Below are 26,387 nucleotides of genomic sequence, written 5' to 3'. Positions count from 1 at the left end.
ATCACTTGAGCTCAGAAGTTTGAGACCAGAGACCAGCCTGAGTAAGAGTGAGACCCCATCTCTACTAAAAATAGAAAAAATTAGCCAGGCATGGTGGCGCATGCCTGTAGTCCCAGCTACACAGGAGGCTGAGGCAGAAGGATTGCTTGAGCCCAGGAGTTTGAGGTTGCTGTGAGCTAGGCTCATGCCATGGCACTCTAGCCCAGGCAACAGAGTGAGACTCTGTCTCAGGAAGAAAAAAAAAAAAAAGTTTGTTGGGACTTCCTTATGTTCATTTTACAGTTCAGTATTTTAAAATTATTTTCAGTAACGTCTTATGAGCAAACGATCACCATGTTTTCAGTTCTCAGTGCCCCTGGAAGCCTAACTCTGGTCTGGGGCTAGTCTTACGACAAGAGAGAAATTCTCTTTCCCAATTAAGCTCTTCCTTCCTAAATGTGGAGGTTCATGGGAGAGCTGTCCTAAGTTCTACGTCCTGTGGATACCTCTGGTTTGGGAGAGAAGAAAAGGAGCTACCCCATCCTGCAGTGGACACTGGCATTCTTTCTGCCTGCCTTGCATCAAAATCCCCTCCATACGGCTGAGGGATCTCCCACCTTACAAGCGTGAACCCCTCTGCCTTGTGAGGGACTCAAAATGCTCATTTTCCCAGCCCCGCTTCCTGCTAAGCTCTTGAGCCCCACTTTGAGGAAAAAGATGGGGGCCAGCAGCAGAGGCAGGGGGTCTGGTAGACGCGTCCAGTGGCCTGGCGGGTGGGGTGGCTCTGTAACTGTAGCAGTGACATTCCCACCAGACCAGGTCTGACTGGGACATTGTTCCTGCCTATGTCCCCCCAAAACTTTCTCCATCCCTTCCAGAGATTCTGTAAACTCCTCAATATCATATTAAGAAACTTCTTTTTCGCTTATATCAGCCAGAGTCCGTTTCTAATGTTTGCAGCTAAAACCCTGAGCTGGCTCCTCAGTGACCAAGGATTCTGCTCCCACTGCACAATGCACGACTGTCTGCTCCCCTCCGCCCTGGGCACACCCCATCCAGCTCCTGCCGCCGTGGGAGTTTGCTGGGTGCTGAAAATAAGTCCTCCACACATTCACCATCTTAACTCAGTTTCTCTCTTGACCAGCTCTTCACTGATGAAACCTTCCGGTGCCCCTGGTGTGATAAACGGTAAGGGGATGCCCCTGGCATCTGGCCTGCGAGATTCCAGCACTGTTAGTGACAGAAATGCACAGACTTCCATGTCCCACGATGTGGCCAACCAGGCAACCTCCCTGGCCCTCGGGTAAAACCAACTAAATGCTGGATGTAGTCTCAAAAGCACCTTTCCAAATGTTGCCTAGCAAGCAAGGAAGGAATAGTCAGAGGCCAAAAACTAGACAAGTTAATCAAGTGCCACCTTTCACCTTGAGGACATTTGGTAAACTCTGTGAGATTTTAGCCTCTCACAGGGGACAGAAGACAGAGCCCTGGATCACCCAAGGTGTGGTGTGAAGGGGACCTCCTGCAAACCTGAAATCCCACAGAGCTACCCGCTCTGTGTAAGGGTGAACTAGGAATAAATGAATCTCCACCCCACCCCTTTATTACCAGTTCCCTAGGGCCGCTGTAACAAAAGTTCCACAATCTTGGTGACTTAGAGCAACAGAAATTTCTTCTCTCCCAGTTTGGGATTCCAGAAGTCTGAACTCAGTGTCACTGGGCTAAAATCAAGATGTCAAAGGGCATCTGGAGGCTCCAAGGAGAATCCATGCCTCTCCTCTTCCAAATGTCAGCTTCCCTGGCCTTGTGCCACATAATCCAGTCTCTGCGTCCATGTTGACATCACTCTCTCCTCTTCTGCTGGGTGCAATGTCCCTCTGTTTCTCTCTTACAAGGACACTTATTACATGTAAAGATAATTCAGGATCATCTCTGCATCTCAAGATTCTTAATTTAATCACATTTGCAGAGACACTTTTTCCAAACAAGGCCATATTCGCCAATGCCAGGGATTAGGACTTGACATTAATATCTCTGGAAGTCATTACTCAGGCTAGACACACACACACCAGAACTTCAGGAAACCGTTTTGGTTTTGCTTTTGCTTTTGCTTTCTGAATGAAGGGGAAAAATCCATCTTTCCTAAGAAATTAGAACCTCAAACTGGTCCTCATGCAGGTGGTCCAACAAAACTTCAGGGTTGACTGTTAGAGGTTACAAAACCCAAAAGGAAAGCTTGGTGAGCCACAGCCAGCAGAAACAACAGGCAATGAGCCAGACCCACAAAGACCAGATACTGATAAATCTTTTCAGAGAATATACAAGTATGTTTAGTTGATTTAAGGAAGTGTCAGAAGGGATTAATAATGTGAGGAAAACACAAGACACTGAATCATGCAGCTTTACTGTGGTAACAATGAACCCCAAATCTCAGTCCCTTTTTACAACAAAGGCTTCTGGGTCAACTGTGGGTCTGTTCTAATCTCAGTGACTTCCTCATTCCTGATCTAGGCTGAAGGACATGCCAGAAGGGAAAAGAAAGGCCAATCTCTGCGATGGTTCTTAGAGCTTCTGCTTAGACATGGAACATGTCACTTCTGTCCATGTTTTTTTGGCCAAAGACATGGCCAAGTCCAATATGAGTAGAGTGGGGAGGTGGGCATACTCCTCTCAAGAAAGAACTGCAAGTCACATGGCAAGTCTTTTACAATGAAGGGAGAGAATAACTGAGAGCAATAATTACAATCTACTCCATCTACTATCCATCTACTAAGAGATGATAGAGAGGATTTTTGAGAGGGGAGCAAATACCCCTAGAAATGAAAAATATAATAATGGAAGTTTAAAAAGTCAGAGGACAGGCTTAACAGCAGATTAGAGACAGCTGAAGGTAGAATAAGTGAACTGAGCAGAAAGGGAAGTAGATTAGTTGGAGTTTTCCAGAGAAACAGAACCAATAGGACGTGTATATAGAAAGAGATTGATTTTAAAGAATTGGCTCACGCAATTGTGGAGGTTGGCAAGTCCAAAATCTGCAGGGCAGACCAATAGGCTGGAGATCCAGGGAAGAGCTGATGTTTCAGCTTAAGTCCAAAGGCAGTCTGGAGGCAGAATTAACTCTTCCTCAAGTGATCTCAGTCTTTTTTCTCTTAAGGCCTTCATCTGATTGGATGAGACCCACCTAAAAAAAAAACCTTCACAACAATATCAAGCCTAGTGTTTAACCAAATATCAGTATCACAGCCTAGATAAGTTGACACATAAAATTAACCACCAAGGGAGGGTAGATCTGTGATTGCTTTTTAAAAATTTTTTTTCAATATTTGCTGCATGTATATAGAAATAGTAATACAACTGATTTTTAAAATTGTATCCTAAAATCTTGTTAAACTTAGTATTTTTTTGTAGAATCTTTAGAATTTTCTATGTACACAATTATGTTGTCTGAATAAAGACCATTTTACTTTTTTTAAAAAAAGTGATTATCCACAGCACAGTACAGAGAAACAAAAGAATGGAAAATATGAGTGGTTAGGATATAAGATATGTGAAGGATAGAATGAGATGATCTATTACATGTCTAATCAGAGTCCCAGAAGGAGAGCTGAGGAAGAATGCAGCAAAAGCAATATTTGAATATTTGAAATGATAATGGCTGATGAAAGACACTAGGCTCCCAATTTAGGAATCCTAACAAATCACAAGCTGGACAAATAAGAAGAAATCATATCATAGTGAAACTGAAGGACACCAAAAACAGAGAAGGCAGACTACCTTCAAAGGAAAACAATTAAACATAGAGATGATTTCTTAGCAGTGACAGAAGCCATGAAGTGGTAGAATGAATACTTTCACATGCATCAAAAACTTTTCAATTGTATACCCTGCAAAAAACATCTTTCAAGAAAAGGGATAAAATAAAAACTCAGACCAACAAAACTGTAAGAGTTTAACATCAAAAGACCTTTATTAGATAAAGATCTAAAGGATTATTTCAGGCACAAGGAAACTGATTCCAGGTGGAAGTTGTGATATTAAGAAGAAATACAGGAAAGAAACTGGTAAACATTCTGGTTAGCCTAAACAAGTCTTGACTGTATAAAACAATGATATTTTTAAAAAATTTTTTCCACAAAGGTACTACATCAGCCAAAAAAACCAAAAACAAAACCAAAAAAAACAATAATAATTTAAACTGGAGATCTATTGTACAACATGGTGACCATAGTTAGTAACAATGTGTTGTATTTTTGCAAATCACTAAGAGAGTAGATTTTAAGGGTTCTCCCCACAAAAAAAAAAAAAATAAGTATGTGAAGTAATGTATATGTTAATTAGCTTGATTTAGCCATTCCACAATCTACATGTATTTCAAAACATCCTATTGTACACAAAAATATATACAATTTTTATTTGTCAATTCAAAATAAATTTTAAAAAATTTTAAACAATAATGAGTTTTAAAAACAACTAAAACCCAGGGAAGAGGAAAATAAAGCAAAAGTATTTTAAAGTTCTTGTTGTGTTTGGGAAAAGGATAAATACACCAATTAATCTGAGATATGAATAAATTAAGCACACAGAATAAATGAAAACATAAAGTAATATAATAGAAACAAATCCAAAAGTAAATGGACTAAATGATCCAGCAAAATATAAGATTATCAAGCTATATTTTTAAAAAAGTAATACTAAAGCTTAGCTGTTTTCAAAATACCCACAGAAAACATAAGGATACAGAAAAATTGGAAGTATTACAAAAAGAAGGCAAAGATATATCAAGCAAATTCTACCCAAGAAAGCTGATTTTGCTGTATTAACATCATACGAAATAGACTTTAAGGCACAAAGCACATTACTAGGGTTAAAGAGGACTGCAATATAATTATAAAAAGTTTCAGTGCACAAGGAAGATAAAACAGTTCTAAATATATATGCACTTAACAACATAGCTTCAAAATAGATCAGAATTGACAGTCATAAGGAGAACTAGACAAATTCATCATCACATTAAAATAGTAATAATAGCTGACATTTGTGTAGCATTGACAGCCAGCCAGACACTATGCTAAGCACATTGCCAATTCTGTCATTTATTGAATCAAAATAACCCACCCAATTGAGAGACACTTCTCTAGTACTGAGGTTAATCTAGAAATTTTAACATACTTAATTTATTCATGTCTCAGATTAATTGGTGTGTTTATCCTTCTCCCAAACACAAGAAGAACTTTAAAACACTTTTATTTTATTTTCCCTCTCCCTGGGTTTTAGTTATTTTTCAAAGTTATTATTGTTTAAAATTTTTTTAATTAATTTATTTTGAATTGACAAATAAAAACTGTACATATTTATCAATTGTAAGGTGCACCATTAGTATTTGAACTGATAGGTAGATAGTGAGGGATTCTAGGTCTCCTAGGGACAAAAGTGGGTGCTTTGCCTTGGTGCAATTGCCCCACCCTAATCCTCTCCATACCTGGGGGAGGAAGCAACACCCTACGGATTTACCAATCATAACTTAGTACACCAGCTGCAAAAGAATGCAGAGGACTCTCTAGCCCACGGGCCAGGCAGCATAGGTACCATAGAGTCTGGAAATTGACCTAGAACAACTTGCATGTGTAGTAATACAGCTCCCAACTGTCCAATCAAAGTGATTCCATGGTGATGTCTGAGCCATTAGGGAGGTCCCAATCTGGACACAGTAAAACAAGACTCAGACCATAACCAACCCCCTTTTGGCCCCTTCCTTTTGCTCTCCCTTTGCTGCGACAGTGGGTCTGGTCGTCATCTGTGGCATATGTATCATGCTCTGCAAACCTACATCTTGCTCTTGCCCTATAATCCTATCTTTCTCTCCTCAATAAACCTCATTTTCTTGTTTGCCTTACTTTGGTGTGTCTGGTCATTCTTCAGTCATGAGCACACTAAGAACCGACATTTCAAACTGAAACCTGACATATTCACTGGGGAAAAAAGGAAAATGTCACCTAGGCTATGCCTCACTGTCAATTGTAAGACACACCTAAATGTCAGAGATGTTAAAGTGTGTGTGTGTGTGTCTGTGCGTGTGTGTGTGTGTGTCTCTAGAGACAAAAAGAGGAAGTAAATATGATGAAGTGTTGACCGTGATCCCAGATGAAGGGCATTAAACTTTTCAAAGGGTTTAAAAGTTTTCAAAAAGTTGGGGGAAATTGTAATGAAGGCTTACAAATAGTCATTCCAACATGTATTCAATCCCCATAAGTGTTCAAAACACAAAGTATTTTCTCAAAACAACCTGATAGTGGGTGTTTGTCTCTGAAAAAAAAAAAATTTTGGTCTGGCATTGCGCATTCATTTCGCTGCTGTAAAAAGAAAATCACAGCCTCTGGCACCTGTAAGAAGGTGGCCCCACAGATCTTTCATCAAGGAAATTCCTTGCTCACCTCCCATAAGCGAGGACGTGCAAACTGTACCTGTGTCGAGCACCTAAAGCTAGAGCCTATCCAATTCCACACTAATAGTGCATTACAAGTTTATCTCACAGGTAACAGAACTGGAGAAAAGACATGATCAGACATTCTTCCACCTGCCCAGGGACATCTGCGTAAATGATGCTTCCTTCCACTCCATTCTTTTCTGTAAAATGTAGATTTCTTGGGCCTGACAAGAAAGTAGCCACTACCTCATCAACACGGCCACCACCCCACCCCACCCCAATCCCACCCCCGCCTTTATCCTTCTCTCTGGGTGCCTTAAAAATGCTGAGGGTTTCAACCTCCCTTTTGGAAAAACAGCCACAGCTTGTCTTCGGTTCATGTTTTTCCTGGGCACTTCCTCAAAGTCTTGGTTTAATAAACCGCCACTGGCTGAGATTTTTGCCTCAGTCATTTATTTAGGTTGACACTGCCTAACCTTAGAAACTGTCTTGTCCCAGAGTCTTTCTATGTGATAGGTGACATCTCTGCTCCAGTCTAACAGGATGGGTGTTACTGGGGGACAGCTACATGAGGGGACACTGCCCTTGCTGAGAAGTGGCTCCCAAACAGCCGCAAGCTCCTGAGCACCGTGCTCTGGCGTGCGGTGTCCACGCTAGCGGGTGAGGGAGAGGGGCTGAGACTCTGTCCCCGACCAGCCACTGTGGGATTTACTTGGAGACACACAGAGAACAGTCAGCTAACGGCATCCACATGGCATCCCAAGGACGCTGGCGAGGACACTGGGCACGAATCCAGGGGAAGCACCTCCCGCCCTGGCTAAGTGTCCAGCTGCTGTCTTGTCACTTGCATTCTTCCTAACTCTGTTCGGGCACTCGGAGGCCTTTGTTGCCCAGGATTATTCAAATTTCTCTTTCCACATTCCAGAACTGTTTGAGGCCTGGGGAATTCAGACAACAGTTGTCTTCCCCTTAAATGTGCTTGATCTTTTTCCCCTGTTTAATAAGTAATAATATTGACAAAAGTATTGGTATGAAGTGCTTACTATGTGCCAGGCTTTGTGATAAATATAGGGCTGGTGGCAGGTACCCCTCCCCTCCCTAATGAAAAAAGAAGAAGTCCCTCCTATCCCTCAATACCCGCCCCAAAGCTGAAACAAAGAAATTCCTCACTCCTCGCACCGACATCTCCTGGCCGAAAAAGCTCCCATCTCCCAGTCCTAAGAACCTATATAAACCCACTCAGACTTCTGGGTGGGGCGGCTTCTCTAGTTTCACTCGTGGGACTGTCCAGGTCCCTCTCTCGGGGACTCGTTACCCCCAGCCGGGAGCACCCTAATAAAGCCTCTTTACTTATCCCTTTCAACTCTGCTCGTCTTTCTTTCTCTGGCACCGGCTCTTCAAAAAAACCTTGCAATAAACACTTTACATATATTATCTCATATATTCTTTGTGGTTGAACTGACAGGAACCTCTGGAACCATGTAACAAGGCAGCCATAGGAGCCCTGCTCAGAGCTCATCCCGGATGTGTGAAAAGGGCCATGTCCTCGTGATCTGTGCCCCGCTGGTACTCGGGGCAGGTTTTGTCGAGTCTCTGGGCCGGAGCTCCGCTGCGTTGGGAGGATGTGGGCAACACGCCCAGTCTGCTGAGGCTGCAAACTCTGCAGCCAGGCAGTGGAGGAGGAACGGCCCCTACTGTGAGAAAATGTCCAACAATTCTGGGACCAGCAGGGGCTGCAGCAAGGCACTTTGTGGGTCACCCCTAAGACACTGTAGCAGAAAACATATGTCCAGTTGGTTTGAAAGGCCCCTGAGGGGAAGCAGCATAAGCCATCTTCACCCCTCCCCATCCTCCCTTGTTCTGGCTCTTTCTGGCTGCCCAGCCTTGTAGAAAGGATCTCACTTCCTCATGGGGCTCCCACCCTGCCCTCTGAGACTGGATTAACCTCCAAGGCACCCTGTTCCTCCCTCCCACAGCTGTGGGTCTCGGCCAGAGCTGCACATTGCGGCCACCTGGGAAGTATTAAAAATGTCAATGCCCAATGTGAGGTGACCATGACTAATTAATTCCAGCTACCTGGGATGGGATTAGCATTGTTAAAGCTCCCCAGGTGGTCCCAATGTGCAGTCCAGGTGGAGAACCCTGCAGCAGAGCAGGTGTGGGCTGTAAGGACCTGCCCACCGCTGCAGTGCCGTATGCAGTCCTGCTCCCTGCCCTTCAAAGGGATCACTCTTGCTTTTAACACCCGACTAATGGGGTCCACCCACTGCCCTGTGTTTCCGCTGGAAGGTTTCTTTCCGGAAGGATTGTGAGCGTATCCAGGAAATGTTTTCAGGCCCCACCAATGCACCCTGCCCACACTGCTTCAGGCTTCTTGGAGGCGCCCCACTGGCCACCTGGGAAGCACTTCTCCATGTGGCTACCCCTTTCTCTGTGCCGGCACCTGACAAAGTGCCTAGTAGATTGTACTAAGTAGCTAGTATTAAGTAATATCTGTTGAATTGATGGATAATAAAAAATGGTAAACTGAAGCTTTCTTGAATGCATGACAACTACACATGCAGATTAAATAGAGAGCTGTAAGTTTACAAAACACCATAAAACATATGCAAGAGAAAAACAAAACCGGTACAAATATTCCAGGTAAAAGATCGCTTGAGGCCAGGAGTTCAAGACCAGCCTGGGCAACATAGTGAGACCCTACCTATACAAAAACTAAAAAAAATTAGCCAGGTGTGGTGGTGCACACCTGCAGTCCCAGCCACTCGGGAAGCCGAGGCAGGAGGATCACTTGAGCCCAGGAGTTGGAGGTTGTAGTGAGCAATGATGATGCCACTGCACTCTAGCCCTGGCAACAGAGTGAGACACTGTCTCAAAAGATAAAAAATTTTAGAAAGGCGAGGAAGAAAAAAGATGGGAGCTGTGATAAGGGTGGACAAAATGCTGCAGAAGAAAAATTAAAAAGAAAAATCAATATTTTCCCTTTCTTTTTCTAGCCTTTCAGAAATCCTATGTAGAACTCATGGCTAGAAAATATGATTTTAAGAAACAACAACAAATTGCATTTGCACATAAAATGAAGGAATGTCCATACTCTGATGTTTCTGTTTGAAACCACAGGGAACGTTTGTGGCTGATGACAATGTTGGAGGCCGGCACACTCCAGACATCGTGGCCTCTGGGACGCTGCGCAGAGAAGAGATGCTAACAGTGGCAGCACATGAACAAAGCTGCCTGTGAACCCTCAAGCTGCGTCGGTGGCCCCCCTCGGGCCTACCCCAGCATCCTGTGTGTACCACAATTTCAGCACTTAAAAAAAAACAGCTTTACTAAGAAATAATTCAAATGCCATACGATTCATGCATTTACAGCATATAATCCAAAATTTTTTAGCAACCATCACCACCATCTCATTACAGAACATTTTTTTCACCCCAATTTGGTAAAAATACTCCACCCTTGGTCTTTGCACTCAAAAAAACCCTGCCCGTTAGCAACTACACCCACCCCTTCCCTGGCCCTGACAACCACCAATCTACTTTCTTTGTCAATGAATTTGCCTATTCTGGACATTTCCTACAAGTGGAAAGACACAGTATGTGACCCTTTGTGACTGGCCTCTTCCGCTAAGCGTGGTGTTTTCGAGGTTCACCACGCTGTAGCATTTATCGACACTTCGTTTGTTTTCGCTGCTGTATAATATTCCACAGCTTGGATAAACAACATTTTGTTTATCCACTCATCGATTGAGGGGCATTGGGCTTGTTTCCACTTTTTAACTACAATGAATCATGCCACTATCAACATTCGTGGGCAGGTTTTTGTATGGACAAGTGTTTTCAGTTCTCTTGGGTTTACAGCTAGGAGGGGAATTGCCGCGTCATATGGTAATTTTATGTTTAACTGAAGAACTGCCAGATGGCTTCACACAGCATCTGTCCCTCCTGTTAGTGATTAGGGCAGCAGGATCACATTCTAGCTAATCTTGTCTCCCCAGCACTTGGAACCACAAGGGTGCTGACGGGTGTTTGCTGAGACTTCTGCCATGTTACAGTTCTCCATTCTTCACACCCATTTTCCTCAGTCCCCCGATGACCCGATACTCACTGTGAGATAGGGAACCACTTCTTGTTAGAGCCTGGCATTCTTCCCCTGCCGCTCCCCCACGCTGCCTCCTTGTTCTTCTCCTACTTCTATCTTGTAAGTTCTGCTGCCAGCCCTTTGGCTGGTCCAAGGCTGTCAGCACATCCTTGTACTGGCCCCATGGCTTCACCGGCCTCAACTGCATCAGGAAGGGGAGTGTTGGGGGCTGGGGTGTAGGCAGAGGACCTGTGTCCAGGCTGGCCCGGGGAAGTGAGGGGAGGAGGGAACTCCCAAGGATTGAATCCAGTGGGTGCAAGAGATACATATGTTTGATTCTCCTAGAAAATGGCAGAGGGTAGACATTCAAAGAGAGGAGTGGATGGTTCGCTAGCTCAGTATCTCAGTGTTTGGTAATCCTCCCTGTTGCTGTTCCAACTCAAAATCTCCATCCCCAGAAAAATCTCCCTAAACTCTAAAATGATTCTCTGCGTCATGGTTAATGGATTTTATACATTCTGAGTCACACTAGAGAATTTGATGATATGGGGACCCTAATCGGCTCTGCTTCCTCTGCCCTCTTCCCCCGGCCCTTCTCCAGCAACCCTGACTCCTTATTTCTCAGCTATTACAGGGTCTTCTAGCCCTGGAGGTGACAGTTTATGCCCACGGGCCCCTTTCCTACACCTGTCTGGGCTTCGATTTGCCCGTCCCCACGTTCGTTCCTTTCACCCATCTTGTCCTGTCTGACCAGTCGCTTTGATGGTGAAGCCAGAAGCAAAGACAGCAGGTGAACAGTTTTGCTTCCTCTTGGTTTTCAGTTAACAAAACACCTTCTGCCCAGAGCGAAGGGCCCCGCCCTCTTTGTTCTTCCTGCTGCCACTGTGGCTTCTCAAACGCTCACAGAGGCTTCGCAGTTCGTTCTGGCGCTGCAATCTTGCCGGCACGCCTTTTAGAAGGTTCTGTTAAATAGCTTCTCTGAAACAATTGCCTTTGACCATGTGCCCACTTCATATCTTTAGAACAGATCTTTTCTGAGTCTGGGCTTGTAATCATCACTTTATATAGTTATACTCCCCTTTTATCTTTAGGTAGGGCCAGACATCATTTCAATTCTTAGAACCTCTTCCTATTTACCGTCTTTGGCTTTGGTGGCAGCCTGTATTTGACAAGCTGCAATGATGGACTGAAACGAACAAGATATCCTCAGCAGAGGTTTCTCATGCATGGGTTGCCAGAAAGAAGAAGCCAGGAATTAACTGAGCTGGAGATTATGTCTGATGTCAAACTCAACCCGTGGCAACTCTGTGGGACATGTTACCAAAGAAAAAGCTCTGGAACCTGCACCTGGAGTCTCAGAACCCAGCGTGCAGGCCACAAAGACTGCCCACAGCCTCAGCCTCTGCAGCCGGGTCATTGGCCCATCTTGTTTTCTAAGAAACACCAGGCCGGGCGCGGTGGCTCACGCCTGTAATCCTAGCACTCTGGGAGGCCGAGGTGGGCGGATCGTTTGAGCTCAGGAGTTCGAGACCAGCCTGAGCAAGAGCGAGACCCCATCTCTACTAAAAATAGAAAGAAATTATATGGACAGCTAAAAATATATATAGAAAAAATTAGCCGGGCATGGTGGTGCATGCCTGTAGTCCCAGCTACTCGGGAGGCTGAGACAGGAGGATCGCTTGAGCTCAGGAGTTTGAGGTTGCTGTGAGCTAGGCTGACGCCACGGCACTCACTCTAGCCTGGGCAACAGAGTGAGACTCTGTCTCAAAAAAAAAAAAAAAAAAAAAGAAACACCAAATACCACTCAGTGCATCTGGGCTAAGGGAACAAAGGAGTTCTTTATGATTCTTATGACTTCACTGTCGGTTTTAAATTATTTCAGAATAAAAGGAAGAGAAACACTAAGCATCTAACCCCCCTGCCAGGGCTTATGTGAGATCATATACGGAGGAATACATTTAGATCCTGGTCCCACCATGAATACCTGCAGCACACTGTGGAAAGGGTGACAGAACAGGGATGTTTTTTAAGGAACTAGAATATGACATGGAGGGATGAACCTTTCCCAGGCTGTCCTGTGGAAGACTGACAAGAAGGCAGAATAGACCACAGCTCACCTGAAGGACAACGTTTCCATCAATGCCTCTGGTTTAAGAGTGAACGAGCTGCCTCAGAAGCGGGTGGCCCCCTCCCCAGCATGAAGCCGACCAATCAGGGCTAGGAGACCATGTTAGTGTCGGGGATGCAGATTGCTGCATGGGGCTGGAGTTTGAGCCAGGCGCGATGGTGTCAAAGGTTCTGGATGTCTATAAAGCTATTGACAATGCCCAGAGGAAGCAGAGCTATAGATTCTGCATCTCTTGATGCCCTGCTGCTCGTATTAATAGCTTGTTTGCTTATAAATAGCCTCATGCCATTCCCCAGTTTTGTCCTAATCAAGAATAAATCTTCCAACTGGAACGTGATAAGTTGTTCATGGCTCCAGATTTCTGAAGACCTCAGAGCAATAATGACAAGTGATTTGAAACTAGTGAAGATGGAAATGTGAAAAGGTTTGGAAGTTGTATTGGGGTTGAATAGTATGCTCCCAAATTTCATGTCCATCCAAAACCTCACAATGCGATCTCATTTGAAAATTGGGTCTTGGCAGATGTAATTCGTTAATTTAACATGAAGTCATAATAAATTAGGATGGACCCCAATCCGTTGCCTGGTGTCTTTATCAGAAGAGACACGAAGACAGAGACAGAGACACACAGACACATCCGTGGTGGCTATGCCAGATGGAACCAGAGGTTGGAGTGACACGCCTACATGCCAAGGCACACCACGGATTATCCACAACCACCAGGAGCCAGGAAGAGACAAGGAAGAATCCTACCCTAGAAGCTTCAGAGGGAGCACCGCCCTGCCCACACCTTGATTTTGGACTCATGGCCTCCAGAACTGTGAAAGAATGAATAAATTTGTGTTGTTTTAAACCACGCGGTTGTGGTAATCTGTTACAGCAGCCCTCGGAGACTTAATACAGCATTAGTTTATCCTGACCAGTTATAATGTCTTCTTAGTGCCTCAGATGGGAAGGAGGAAGAGGCCTGTTTGTTTTCTGGGAAGCGGATACCATCCTCTCCTCAGCGAGGGACTTACCTGAGGATGACTGTGCATGCTGACTGTTTTGTTTCCTGAACTCTCTAGTTCAGAAAATGTTTGAGTACATCCACTTCCTTAAAAAACAAAAGGGAGGGGGAAAAAGTCTGCTCATGCAATGGAGACTCAATGTGATTTTCTCCCTGGGTCAAGTTCATGGCTCTGTCCCCTGGCTGCTTCATTGTGTAACAGACGGAATTGAAAGAATGGCCCTGCTGAAATAACAGGAAAATATCTAATCCTGCAATTTTCTTTCTTTCTTTCTTTTTTCTTTGAGGAGGAAGGAAAGAAATTTTATTACTTTGCCAGGAAAGGAGGAGGATGGAGACTCTAATCTGAAATGCCATCGTCCTAATAATAAGCAGAAAGACAGAGCTTTTGAAGGCTGGGTTCTCAGCTTCAGGCAATTGCTGTTCAACTACAGTTGCTGACTCTAATCGTCCCATCTCCTCTGAAGACAACCTGGCGACCTCCACCCAGGACCTCCCTCTACCAGGTCCAGGCTGAGCCACCCCCTTTAGTGCAAATAACAATAGACTTACCCTGCCCCTCCCAACCACTGGCCTGAGACAGAGGTGCAGGTTTTAGTTCTCAAAAAGGAGTAGAGGATGTTTTAAAGAGACAAAAAATATTTTTGCCATGTTTTCAGGCCATTCCTTCTGTTACATATTCCCCACTCCCAACATTTCCCTTCCATATCTATGGAAGGAGGGGCAACATAGTCACGGAGCTACTTCCTGCTGATTTGGGGCGATGTCTCAATTGGAAGGTTTATACTTATGTATAAGTCACTACAAAGCTTTGGCAGTATATTTACAACAACAGATTACCAGGCAAAAAAAGTTACAAGCAACAGCTACAACAGTGAGAGTTGACCAGGCAACGTGGACTATTGCCTCATACACAATGTCTGATACAGGCTGGGCTAGACAGGGACACAGGACCTCTGAGTGCAGAGCTATTACTTGCACCCTGCAAGTGATCTGAGATACCGGCTTCTGCAAATTCAGAAACCACACACAGCACCAAACAAGGTTTAGGATGACAGATACAAATACTGATCAACAGGACAGGTGATAGCGCAGGGAAATCCTCACTGAGAAGGTGTCTCTCTGTCTATAGACAGAACAAATAATCAAAGAAAGGTTAGCAAAAAAATGAAAAATTAACATTTTCAGTTTTCCCCTTCCTTAAACAGTCACTTTAGATCACTTAAAGGCTGCCCCCCCCCCATTGGGGGCTTGGTTTTCTTCTTCCATGGGACACCTCTTTAGTCTGGTATGATGGACCCAAGGTTGCATTTCTGACAACTTCAACAAGGTGTGAGCTGTTAGAGGCACTTCGTAGGGTCTTTTCCGCTTCTTTGTTTCTAACTGGGGTGGAGACCTGAAAGAAGGGAACTCGTGCATAGTGGTTAGTGCCTGACCCATTCATTTGGCACATTGCTTTACCCTGTTTTTTTCACTTCTGGTTACGTTATCATACTTACCTCTGGGTGCTAGGAAGGGTCTCTCATAAGCTATTTCTTAGGGGCTTAGCTTAAGTCTGCTTCTGAAGGATATCCTTATTCAGAGGGGGACAAAGAGCAATACCCTATTCTACTTTTCTGCTCTGATTCAAAAGCGTGTCCATGGAGCAGGGGAGGGTATGAACATCCTGATGACTTGTGGGACCATTGAGTTCACTGAGTACCAGGTTCCCACCGAGGCTCAACTCAAAGTTCATGTGCAAACACAGGACAGTGTGCAGTAGATCCAGGTATAGACCGCAGGAAACAACACCACCATGGAGTCGTCACCTTGTGAAATGTCCAGGGCTCCCTGGGCTCCTGGGTCCTGTCAACAATGGGCTGTCTGAGCCTCCGCTGTCTCCATCGGATTTCCAGGTCCCTTCCTTCTCGGCCTCAGATTTCTGTAGCTCAGCCATGTTGCTGCGGTGCTTGTTGACACCCTCACTGTGGGAGGAGGAGCTGCTGAGTTGTCTCCACAGCTGCCACAGCTGCCTGTCCATGGCATCCAGCACCAGCATGCCACTTTCCACCTGCTTGGTCACTTTCTCCGAACTGTTGACGACCGTCATCCTGTCGTCCTCCAAGGCTTGTTCCTGCTCCGTTCTGGCGCACACACACAGGAACTCGGCAAAGGCCGTGTCCTGGGCCAGCAGCTCCTGGTAGGAGCTCATCCTGGAGCTTTAGACGCTCTCTCCATTCCCAGCCTGAAAAAAAACCTACTAATACCAAGTGAAAGTGTCAATCGTCAAAGGGGTTGGGCCCCCTACATGTTGAACTGCCTGTGCAGTGGGTCACCTTTCTGTCCTTGGACCACCTCGAGCATATAAGCAGTTTGTTGTACACAGGATCTTCCTAAATGAAGTCTCACCAAATCCATTTAAGGCAAGCACACGAACAGCCCATTGTAAATGGGGTTTTCCCAAATGAGGGTCCCCAAATCCATTAAGGCGCCATACCCTTAATGTGTGTAGGGGCCTCAAAAGAGGCTGGAACAAAGCTTCAAATAGGAGAACAAGTTCATGAGCTACTTAGCTCTGCCATCCCAAATGTGATGGCATAATACACAGTTGCGAGTACCTGTGCCCCGCAGGGGTGGTAGCGGTCAGGCAACAGGTGTTTCTCCCTCTGCCCTACTCCATTTCCCCAACCGGCTGCCAGCCTCTGGCAATGGGTAGATCAGAGCCTGCGGCACCTTCCCACAAATCAGCTGCGGTCAAAGCCTCAGGCTGCACCTGCTGGCCATGCTCCTCCACACACCTGTGTCCCTAGCGCAGCGCCTTCATTCCCCAGTCTCCCTATCAAGATTTTTTTTTGTTTGAGACAGGGTCTTGCTCTGTCACCCAGGCTGGAGTGCAGTGGCACAATCATAGCTCACTGCAGCCCCAAGCTCCTGGGCTCAAGCAATCCTCCTGCCTCAGCTTCCCGAGTAGCTGGGACTACAGGCACACACCACCATATGCTGCTAATTTTTTTTCTATTTTTAGTAGAGATGGGGTCTCCCTTTTGCTCAGGCTGGTCTCGAACTCCTGAATTCAGGCAATCCTCCCACCTCAGCCTTGCTAGGATTACAGGCATGAGCTACCATGGCCTGGCCTCTACCCTAGGTCATCTTTAGGCTCCACCGCCCAGGCTTCCTTATACAAGTAGAGTGGGGAGGGGATAACCTTGAAAACATTGTTATCCTCTCTGACTCAGGACTCAGTACTTTTCTACTCTGTCCCTCACCTGCTGGTCCCCAGGTCCCTAAAACTGCAGGAGCCTTTTGTTTAGGGGACTCCCTCAACAGTGAGATGACTCCCACCCACACGTCTGTGCTGCTTCAACTGACTCCTGACAGGAGGAGGCCTCTTGCTCATGCTTTTGCAGTTAAGTGATTAAACTTGGACTTGGTGCTTTAATCAACTACTCTCTCTCTCCAGCTCAGCAGAAACATTGCTGATACCCACGAGAGAAGGACTGATGTCCTTAGAAAGGACAAGAGACAGGTGACAGGGCCCAGAGCCCCCACACTGGCCTTTGACAGGAGTGATGTCTCTGAGGTGTGTCACTGGAGGGAAGAGAAGAACATGGGCCGGGGCGGGCAGGTGATCTGAGTGCGGTGGGGGTATTGAGCAAGCCCAATGTCTCCCATGTTCCCGGAGAAGTAAAGCCCACCTGACGAGGCAGAAGGCTGATGGGGCAGTGTCAGAGCCTGCTTGAAGACCAGTGACAGAAGAGCTGCAAGGTGCCCAGCTCTGTGACCAGCCAGTAGCAGGGGCTTCATGGTGGCTGCCCCCCATCCTGGCGCCACCTGCTTTTCTGCCATGGCGGGGGCAGCAGAGCACTGTAAGCTGGGAAGGGGCCAAAAGAAAAGCCCTCTCAGGGGTAATGTTGACATGTCACTATGTTTCTAGTTTCCATAGCAGTCTAGAGAAAAAAGGGACCCAGCCAGTAGGTGAAGGTGCATCAGAAGTGACTTATACGAGCCCAGTTGAACAAAGCCTGAAGGCAGGAAAAGTCAAACACCAAACCAGCTGGCCAAGTACGACCATTGCTGACACCCACTGCTGGGCAGTCAATTCCTGGCTGATAGTCCAGCCAAGGTCACTCGGGGATTACAGACCGTATCAGAAAGGGTTCAAGGCTGGAATCACGGCTGCTTTTTCTTCTTACTCCTCCTTCAGCACCAGCTGACTGGGTATCACTGATACTGTTTTCCTGAAAGCCTGGAAGTATCCCAAGTGGGCTACCCTGAAAGCCCCCTCCCTGTGTGCACTCTCCTGGGGGCTTTGTGGGCCCCGAGCTCCTGAGTGCACACAGGGCCAGAGCCAGAGTTGCAGAGGCCTCATAATATTGCAGGTCTTAACAGTCAGTGAGAAATAAAATTGCTGTTTCGGTTAACTGAATTGACCAGCATTTTCATAATTAGTCAAGCCAAGCCAGGTCCTTCTTAGAACGAGCAATTGCAAAACAGCTTGTATTAGTGGCATCATAAACACTTATATAATTAGACATAGTCTTTTCTCAGGCTCTGCTGTCAAGACGAGACACTGAAACAGTATCGTTTTCCTACAGATCATAAGACTAACGACGCAAAAAAATCAAAGTGAAACTGGTTAGAGCCAATAACCTGGGCAATTCCTCACATAATAAACAAAGGCTATCCAAAAAAGATAAGAGCCTATTCTACTTGCATAGAGTGTCCTGGAAGGCAGAACTAAGTCTCCTGTCCCTGGTTCTGAGTCTTGAACTGTTCACCTGTGCTGGTCACCCCAACTGGCCAAGAAAAGTCACCCTGACTTCCTAGGTCAGGCAAATAAAATTATAACCTATGTAGACGGAAAAATCCAAACTCTGAAATATTTGAAAGAAGTTTATGCTGCACCAAATTTGAGGATCATGGCCTAGAGCCACTCCCAAGAAGCCTTGAGCAAGTGGACTCACTGTGGCTGGGTTACAATTTGATTTTATACATTTTGGAGAGACAGGGGTTACAGGTAAACTCATAAATCGATATATGGGAGGCATACATTGGTTTGGCCAAAAAAGGTGGGACGTCTGGAAGCGGGGTAGCGCGCGAGAGGTGGTTATAGGTTATAGGTGGGTTTAAAGATTCTTTGGCTGACAATTGGCTGAGAGAGTTAGGCTTAATCTAAAAGACCACAACGGAAATGTTCAATTTAAGATAAAGGTGTGAGCACTCTGGGAGGTCCAGACAGGAGAATCTTTCAAGTAAAGGATCTGCTAGGATGGTTGAGTTAAGATGGGGGCTTTCTATCTTTTAGGTGATGTTAATGGTATATCAGAATCAGGTTGGGAAGTAAACCACACTATATTTGGTTAACAAAACCTGCTTAGTGGGAATTTACTATATGTGAGCATGACTCATCTGGCCCCCTTAGGAAGGAATTGTGAGCAAAAGAAAAAGATGAGTTCAGTCCTCACCTGGTCTATTGGTCCAGGTCCTAATGGGAAACCACACTGCAACAGAGTGATTGAGGAGGATCTATAATGAAGTCTCTATTTATAGAGAGGTCGGCAGAGTTAAGGGAAACCAACGTTAACAAAATGACCATGAGATCTACAGAGGAAGGAAAAAGGAGATAATTTTATTCTTGGAGTAACAATCTGCAGATCAGGGAACATAAACTCCAGGGGAACTGTAAGAACACACTCCATGAAAGGGGAGTAAACAGTGCTGTTTAAGCCTCACAGGGTTTGTTTCACATGCATACTCATCAGGTCTGGGAAATGTCTGTGAATATTTAAGGGGAAAGTCTAGCACATGCATAGTAAGGTAACATGTATATAAAACATACATCCCAGATTCCTTGGGGGCAGGGTTTTAACATTAAAATGAGTTAGAATATGGCTGTTTATGTCAAAAGGTGAACTACAGGGCACAAAGATGTTTTGTGCACAGTCTCTGTGAGCTGGCTAGAACTGGCTTAGAGTCTGTAGCTTCCTACCAGGAAAGAATGTTTGTAAGGCCAGTCCAATCAGCACTGCTGGCAGGACCCTCAAAGTGGGGCTGTCCCAGTTGGCTGGCATCAAGCAGTCCACTGAGGTCAATCAGGCAGTGTTTCTCTAGAGCAGGTTTCTGCCTAATTGCAAGAGGAAAACTTTATGGCGGTTAACAAACCTTATAGTAGTTAGCAATGTAGGGGAACCTCACAAAGTCCTTTTCCCTGCGATGGCTGCTGAATTTTCTCTTGAGGGTCTCAGCTTAGCCACAGAGAGTTCATCTCATCTGTCAGCCAGGGGTACAATGTTGACACCAACAAGGAACAATACAGTAGTGTGAGGGTAGCAAGAGCCGGGAGCCATCACCCCAGAGGGAGCAGGGGCAGTGACAGGGCTTCTGTTGGGGAACACAGACAATTAATGGAGACCCTGCAAGAAGGGAGCCCGTCTCACTGTCCCACCTGCCACCTTGTGATCCGATTCCTTCTGCTGCTGGAGCCCACCAAAAGTCAGAGGATAAAGGACTGTGTTGATGCGTTTTATACAAGGAGTTTCCCAGGGCACAGAGCAAGGAAGACAAGGAGGCGGATGGGTCTGGGGAGCAGACGGAAGGCCCCAGCCACCTCCCCCCACCACCCAGGGAAGCAGTATGAGAAACAGAAAATAAGAACAAAGATAATGACGAAGCAAATTTATATCCATGACATTGGCATTTTAAAAAAAAGGTTTTTGGGAGGTTTATACTGAAAATTTTTATAGTCATTACATGAATGTGTCCAATTTTTAAGTTGTTTAAAGCATTTAAAAAGACATAATATGTTGGCTTATAATTTTCATTACATTTTAGTTTGGAAGAGTTGAATTAAGTTTTCAATCACTATTTAAATGTTTCAGGAACTCTAATTTGTAAAATTCTTGTTTTTTGATGGAACAGTTATCCAAGAAGAATGTGACTATTTAGATCATTGTTAACTGTTAATTTGTTTAAAAACAAATATCAATTTAGTATGAGTTCCTTTCAGTGTAAAAAAGCCCCTTGTTATTTGAAAGATAATTTAGCGTGGGTTCCCTTCAGTGTACAAAAATTATTCAAATGGAGCAAGTCTAGTGTCTGTGGGAGGGAGATAAGCACCTGGTGGCCTTGAAGCTCTTCTTTCCCTAACCTAGATCATGTCATTCCTCTGCTAACGTCGCCATAATGGCTTCTGATCTCACTCAGAATAAGGCCCAAATACAACCTGCAGGCCCTGAAGACTATTTCCGTGGCCTCGGTTCCTCTGCACCCCTCCCGCCAGCTCTCAGTGGCTCGGCCTCCTTGCTGCACCTGTGCGGAGACAAAAGTGACACCATCTTAGACGCTGACCCGTCACATTGACTTCTGATTAACCCCAGTCCCAGGAACACCTCCTCATTCCTACTTTGTTTACTGTCCTCAGTGTAAGAACATGTAGCCACTATACATCCTGCCTTTAGATCAAAGCGACTTTGATGTTATTGCACAAATTACAAGCGATGGTGCCTGTGGCATTTGTGCCTGTGCTGAAGGGTGGCCTTTAGTTGTCTCTATACAGCACTGAAGGAGCTCAGGAAATTTCACCCCGAAATATGACTCCTTGGTATAAAGAGAATTTTGAATTAGAGGCCCTTAGAGATCAACAGGCATTGGAAGGGACTTTCCTTCTGTCTGCATAAACCAGACAGACCCATCAAAAAGAACAATCGACTTCCCTTCCCTTCCCTGTTATCTCACTATATTGCAGCAAAGAAGATCAAGATTGCAACTAGACCTGGCTCAAATCATTTTAAATACCTGTCTCTCAGGTTACTTTCATTTGCAAAGAGAACCATTTACAAGTCAATCTGTATCCCCCATCCATTCATCCTCCCTAGCAACTATTTATTGCCCCTACACAGAATTACCTATATTCCTCATTCCCCCCACCAAAGGAGGGTATATAAATTTCTGGACCCCACTGGAATATTGAGTAATCACTCTGTGATTCTCCCCTTGCGCATGGTAAATAAACCTCTTTCTCTTATTCATCTTCCTTAATTGTGAGTTGATCTTTCAGCAAACTTTCAGGGGAAAGGGAAGTTTCCCCTTCCCCCAACAGCATCTGTGTACCCCCTTTCCCTATGGTATATAAGCCCTGGGTCTGGGGAGTAACGGTGCTGACATCTACCTGTCTTGCTGCCACCCAAGGCCACACTTCCATCTGGAAGGTCTCCAATAAAACACCCTTTACCAAAAAACTGGATCTATCTACCTTGTTCTTTGATTTCTCAGATCCGTCAGCATTTGGAGGCCGCTTTGCATATCTGGCCCTTTCCCGGAACAGCCTGGGACACGCCAGAGATGCATGTGTCTCGGAGCCTTTGCCTTTGCTCTTCCCTCCACCCTCTCCGCGCGTCACTGCATGTCTGCTCCAGGGTCTCCTCCTTAGGGAGGTCTTCTCTCTCACTGTCTCTTGTCCTGCCTCCTTCTTCACAGCGGGTATCATTACTTGATATCATATGATTTATTTCAATTCAATTCAACAAATATTTATTCGTTCACACGTTTCCCTTTGTATTGCGAACTAAAAATAAAATCCTAAGCCATCTGCCAGTGGAACGGACCCCTCTCAGCCACAGGGACCCCAGAAACACCTCAACACTGAGTTCCCAGCCATGATGGAGTGGGAGATAGAAAGCACAGTTACACAAGTGCATGATGTCTCTCTTCATAGATAGTCATGACTCCTATACCTTGTTAAATATGTATATGTAGCCACCCCACTCAGTATAAAATCCTGTTCCTCTTGTCTCTCCTTTGAAGCACGTGTCTCAGCTTGTGGCTGAGAGCCATGTTTCCCAACTTGCCAGACCGGCCCCTGCGAGCTATAAAAAGACCCTTACAAGAAATAAAGCTCTCCTTTTTCCAAAGTATAAACCTCACTATTTTTTTTTAGTGAGTCCACACTAGACTGTAGGCTCCAGGAGAGCAGAGACACTGTGTGTCTTGTGCACTTCTGGATGCCCAGTCTCTAGAACTGTGCCTGGCGCTTAGTAGGCGCTCAAGATCTATTTGCTGAACACTTGAATGAATGAATGAATGCTCAGGGCCATCCAGTAAATTAGCAGCAAACTCAGGTGCTGAGTTCAGGTTTTCTGTGTCCCTTTCACTGATGACTGCATTGCATTCCAGGATTTGTCATCTTTCAGATTCCCAGAAATTATGCGTACATACATGCCAAGACCTCTGCTTCCTTTCTTCACAGCACTCTGACATCAATTATTGCGTTTCTCAGAAACGCTTCAATGCACAAATCCCTCAGGGAACCTCCTTTTCCATGCTGGAAAATATGATGCCAATGTGTCAGAGTAAAGGAGAGATGGGAGCTTTTTCTTGAAAGTGAATCATTTTATGCATGTAAAAGTGTCCTGCAAGATTCTAAACTTCACAATTTTTGATAGAAACAGCACGGTATTTGCAATATATTTGAATATACTAATTAAGTGTTGTATCTGAAAAAATGAGATTGCTAATTGATTTTAAAATTAAAAGAAGTAACTTAATATTTCATTATAGGTAAAAGAGCTTCTAATGTGGACAACTGCTGGTGAGGACATCTATATAAGTAGAAAATTCCAAATATCCTACGATCTCTAATAAGAAATGTTGACAGTTCACTAAATACAATATAATCACTTGGAAAACTGTATGTGGTCCACTGCATTAGAAGAGTCCATAAAAGGAACAGAGACTATAAAAGATATAATCATCTAAGCTATGAGTGAGAAGAATGTCAAAATTCTTTAAATCAATGGGTCTCAAAATGTGTTCCCTAGACAAGCAATTTCAAGATCACCTGGAAACAGAAATGCAAACTCTCCAGCCCCACCCCAGACCTACCGGTTCAGACATTCTGGGAGTGAGGCCTGTATTTTAATCTCTGTTAAAACAGGTCTGAGGTGACTCTGATGCACACCGACATTGGAGAACCACTGTCTTAAAGGATGCATCACTTGTTAACTGAGTGCAAAATTTGCAGGTTTCTGTATTATTGGGACTTTCTATTTTTGCAGGAGTAGAAAAGTACCCTGTTGTGGTAGAGATAAACAGATATGAAACCCCAACATCAGCTGAAAAGGTTCTTGTGACAGCTGGAACCTGCATTCTAACTGTTCTTGCAGGATTGTGGTTTAACAGTCTTAGAGAAAAATCTGCCATATCCTGGATGGCTGGATTCTGCCCACATGCTGGACAGGATCAAAAAATACATTATAGAAAGTACAAGAATGAAAATTTGCCCCTCTCACCAGACTCTCTTAATGACCTTTCTTTCTTTTTTTTTTTTTTTTTTTTAGAGGCAGGGTCTAGCTCTGTGGCCCAGCCTGGAGTGCAGTGGTGCAATCATAGCTCACTGCAGCCTCCAACACCTGGGCTTAAGTGATCCTCCCACCCCAGCCTCCCAAGTAGCTGGAACTACAGGCACATGCCACCATGCCTGGCTAACTTTTTAAAATTTTTTTTGTAGAGACAGGGTCTTTCTATGTTGCCCAGGCTGGTATTGAACTCCTGGACTCAAGCGATCCTTCTGCCTCAGCCTCCAAAAATGACCTTCTGAGAAAGCAGAGTAGGGCTTTTTATATGAGGAGGTAATGGGACGGGGTGTCACTGTGCTCATGTTTCCACCTATCTTAATGAGATTCCTGCAGAAGGAGATCTTAAGATGAAGATTGAGAGCATGTAGTTTTTCTGGGAGGTACAGGGACAACACCAGAATAGAGAGGAGATGACAAAAGGAAGGCCTTTCAATAAGCCATCTCTCAAAGCATGTGAGTAAATCTTAATCCTATGGAAGAACTCAAGAAATAGTGTAGAATACATAGCTCAGAATTATCCTGGCCAAGGGAGGAGGGAGCTGGGGTATTTCTATGCCTACATCCATCAGTCATTGCTTAACAGCTGTCCCCAGGGGAACATTAGTTCCCAAGAACTTCTGGCTTGCATCCAACAAAAGTGCAGGTGCTTGCCACTAGAAGACACAGGCTGATGTCTGTGGACATGTAAGGAAGGTCCAAAGGGTCATGGATGGGTCATCAATAGTAACAGTATATGCAAGGCCAGATGTTAACGTCTGGTCCAGGTCCTAGGATTGGCAACAAGGACTCAGTCCCTGCTTAGGGTGGTGTTTTATTTTGGCTTATTCTTGAAGCAGCAAATAAGCTTTACAAATGATCAAAATTAGATAAGAAATAAGTGGGTACCCATGGCTCTTCACTGTTTCTTTATGACTCATGCTCACGACTCTACGGTCTCAGCAGTTGCACTGAGAAATCAGAAGAACCTACTATTGTGGGTTCATAACCTTTTATTATCTGCAGCCCAGAAACAACTTATTCTACTAAATCAGACATCATTGTAATGCTCAAGAATTATTTTAAGTGCTTTTTGAGCTAAAGAAAAACAAACAAACAAAAAAACTTTTGACCTGCATGCACATAATATAAAATGGAGGGAAGGAAGTATTTAAAACATAGTACAAAGATGGGACTTCTGCTTCTGGCCATGATGAAGTAACATGGACCATATTTACTCACTTGCCTTAAACTACCAATAAACGACAACAACAAAAAAAAGCATAAAGTACTTTAAACATACATCTTTAGATATTAGACAAAAAGCAGCTTAGGACAGCGGTCCCTGAGAGGAGAGAAACAAATGAGATGAGCTCCATAATAGCCCGAGCTGACTTTCTGGAGAGAATTTTCAGGGCTCAACATAGACAGGAGGAACCAGATCCCTGTGGGTTGAGGAAACAGAGCTAGGAGTCCAAGAACGCAGAGGCAGCTGGATTTCACATGGCAGAGTACCAGGGAGGAGAGAGCTGCAAACAGAGAAAGCTCCAAAGGGCAGCAAAGGGTCCCTATCAAGTATTCAGGTAAATACCAATCAGAGCATATGTTGTAAGGAAACTTGAGGCCAGGGAAAGGACCACCCCAAAAAAGCAAAGGAATCAATCCCTAGGGTTTATACAGAGCCAAAAATATTTTCTCCACCGGAGTGGAAAACCACGTCATTCATGGAGCATCAGGTAGAGTACTCAGGAGGATATTACCGCAATAGTGGGACAAATTTGGCTCTACATTAAATACTTCTCTGGTCCTACCTAACAAAAGCAAGCCCCAGAATCCCACACAAGATTTTGGCCTGAAGCCAGACCCCTCAGATGGGGAACAGAGTAGCTGGAGAATAAAAGCCCCTCCTCCCATTTTCAATATGTTAGTGCAGCGGTCCCCAAACTATCTGACACCAGGGATCAGTTTCATGGAAGACAATTTTTCCACTGACCAGGGTTACGGGGAGGAAGGGATGGTTTCAGGGTGATTCAAGCACGTTACATTTATTGTGCAGTCAAACCTCTCTATTAATGATAATCTGTATTTGCAGCCACTCCCCAGTGCTAGTATCTCTGCCTCAGCTCCACTTCAGATCATCAGGCATTAGATTCTTGTAAAGAACATGCAACCTGGATCCTTCACACGTGCAGTTTATAGTAGGGTCTGACCTCCTATGACAATGTAATGCTGCTGATGATCTGACAGGAGACAGAGCTTATGTGGTGATGGGATTGATGGGGAGCAGCTGTAAATACAGATGAAGCTTTGGTTGCTGACCTGCTGCTCACCTCCTGCTGTGTGGCCCAGTTCCTAACAGGCCATGGACTGGTACCGGTCCGTGGCTCGGGGGTTTGGGACCACAATGTTAGTGGATTTAAAACCTGGACACAAGGAGAGAAATCTAGGCTGAAGACAAGT

At 44.8% G+C, this 26,387-nt stretch overlaps 1 protein-coding gene across 1 annotated transcript in view; it reads left to right on the top strand.

Moving 5' to 3' along the window:
- The window catches only part of IL10RB (interleukin 10 receptor subunit beta), a 45,853-nt gene extending 22,878 nt beyond the window's left edge, over nt 1-22,975 (top strand). Inside the window, exon 7 of the mRNA XM_069475000.1 lies at nt 22,844-22,975. Coding sequence (XP_069331101.1) covers nt 22,844-22,975 — 132 coding nt within the window. The remainder of the gene's footprint in view (nt 1-22,843) is intronic.
- The last annotated feature ends 3,412 nt before the right edge of the window (nt 22,976-26,387 follow it).

The sequence above is a fragment of the Eulemur rufifrons genome, chromosome 7 (genome assembly GCF_041146395.1).
Source record: "Eulemur rufifrons isolate Redbay chromosome 7, OSU_ERuf_1, whole genome shotgun sequence".
Lineage (NCBI taxonomy): Eukaryota > Metazoa > Chordata > Mammalia > Primates > Lemuridae > Eulemur > Eulemur rufifrons.
Note: the sequence above shows the minus strand (reverse complement) of the source record. Positions and strands in the feature narration are given on the sequence as shown.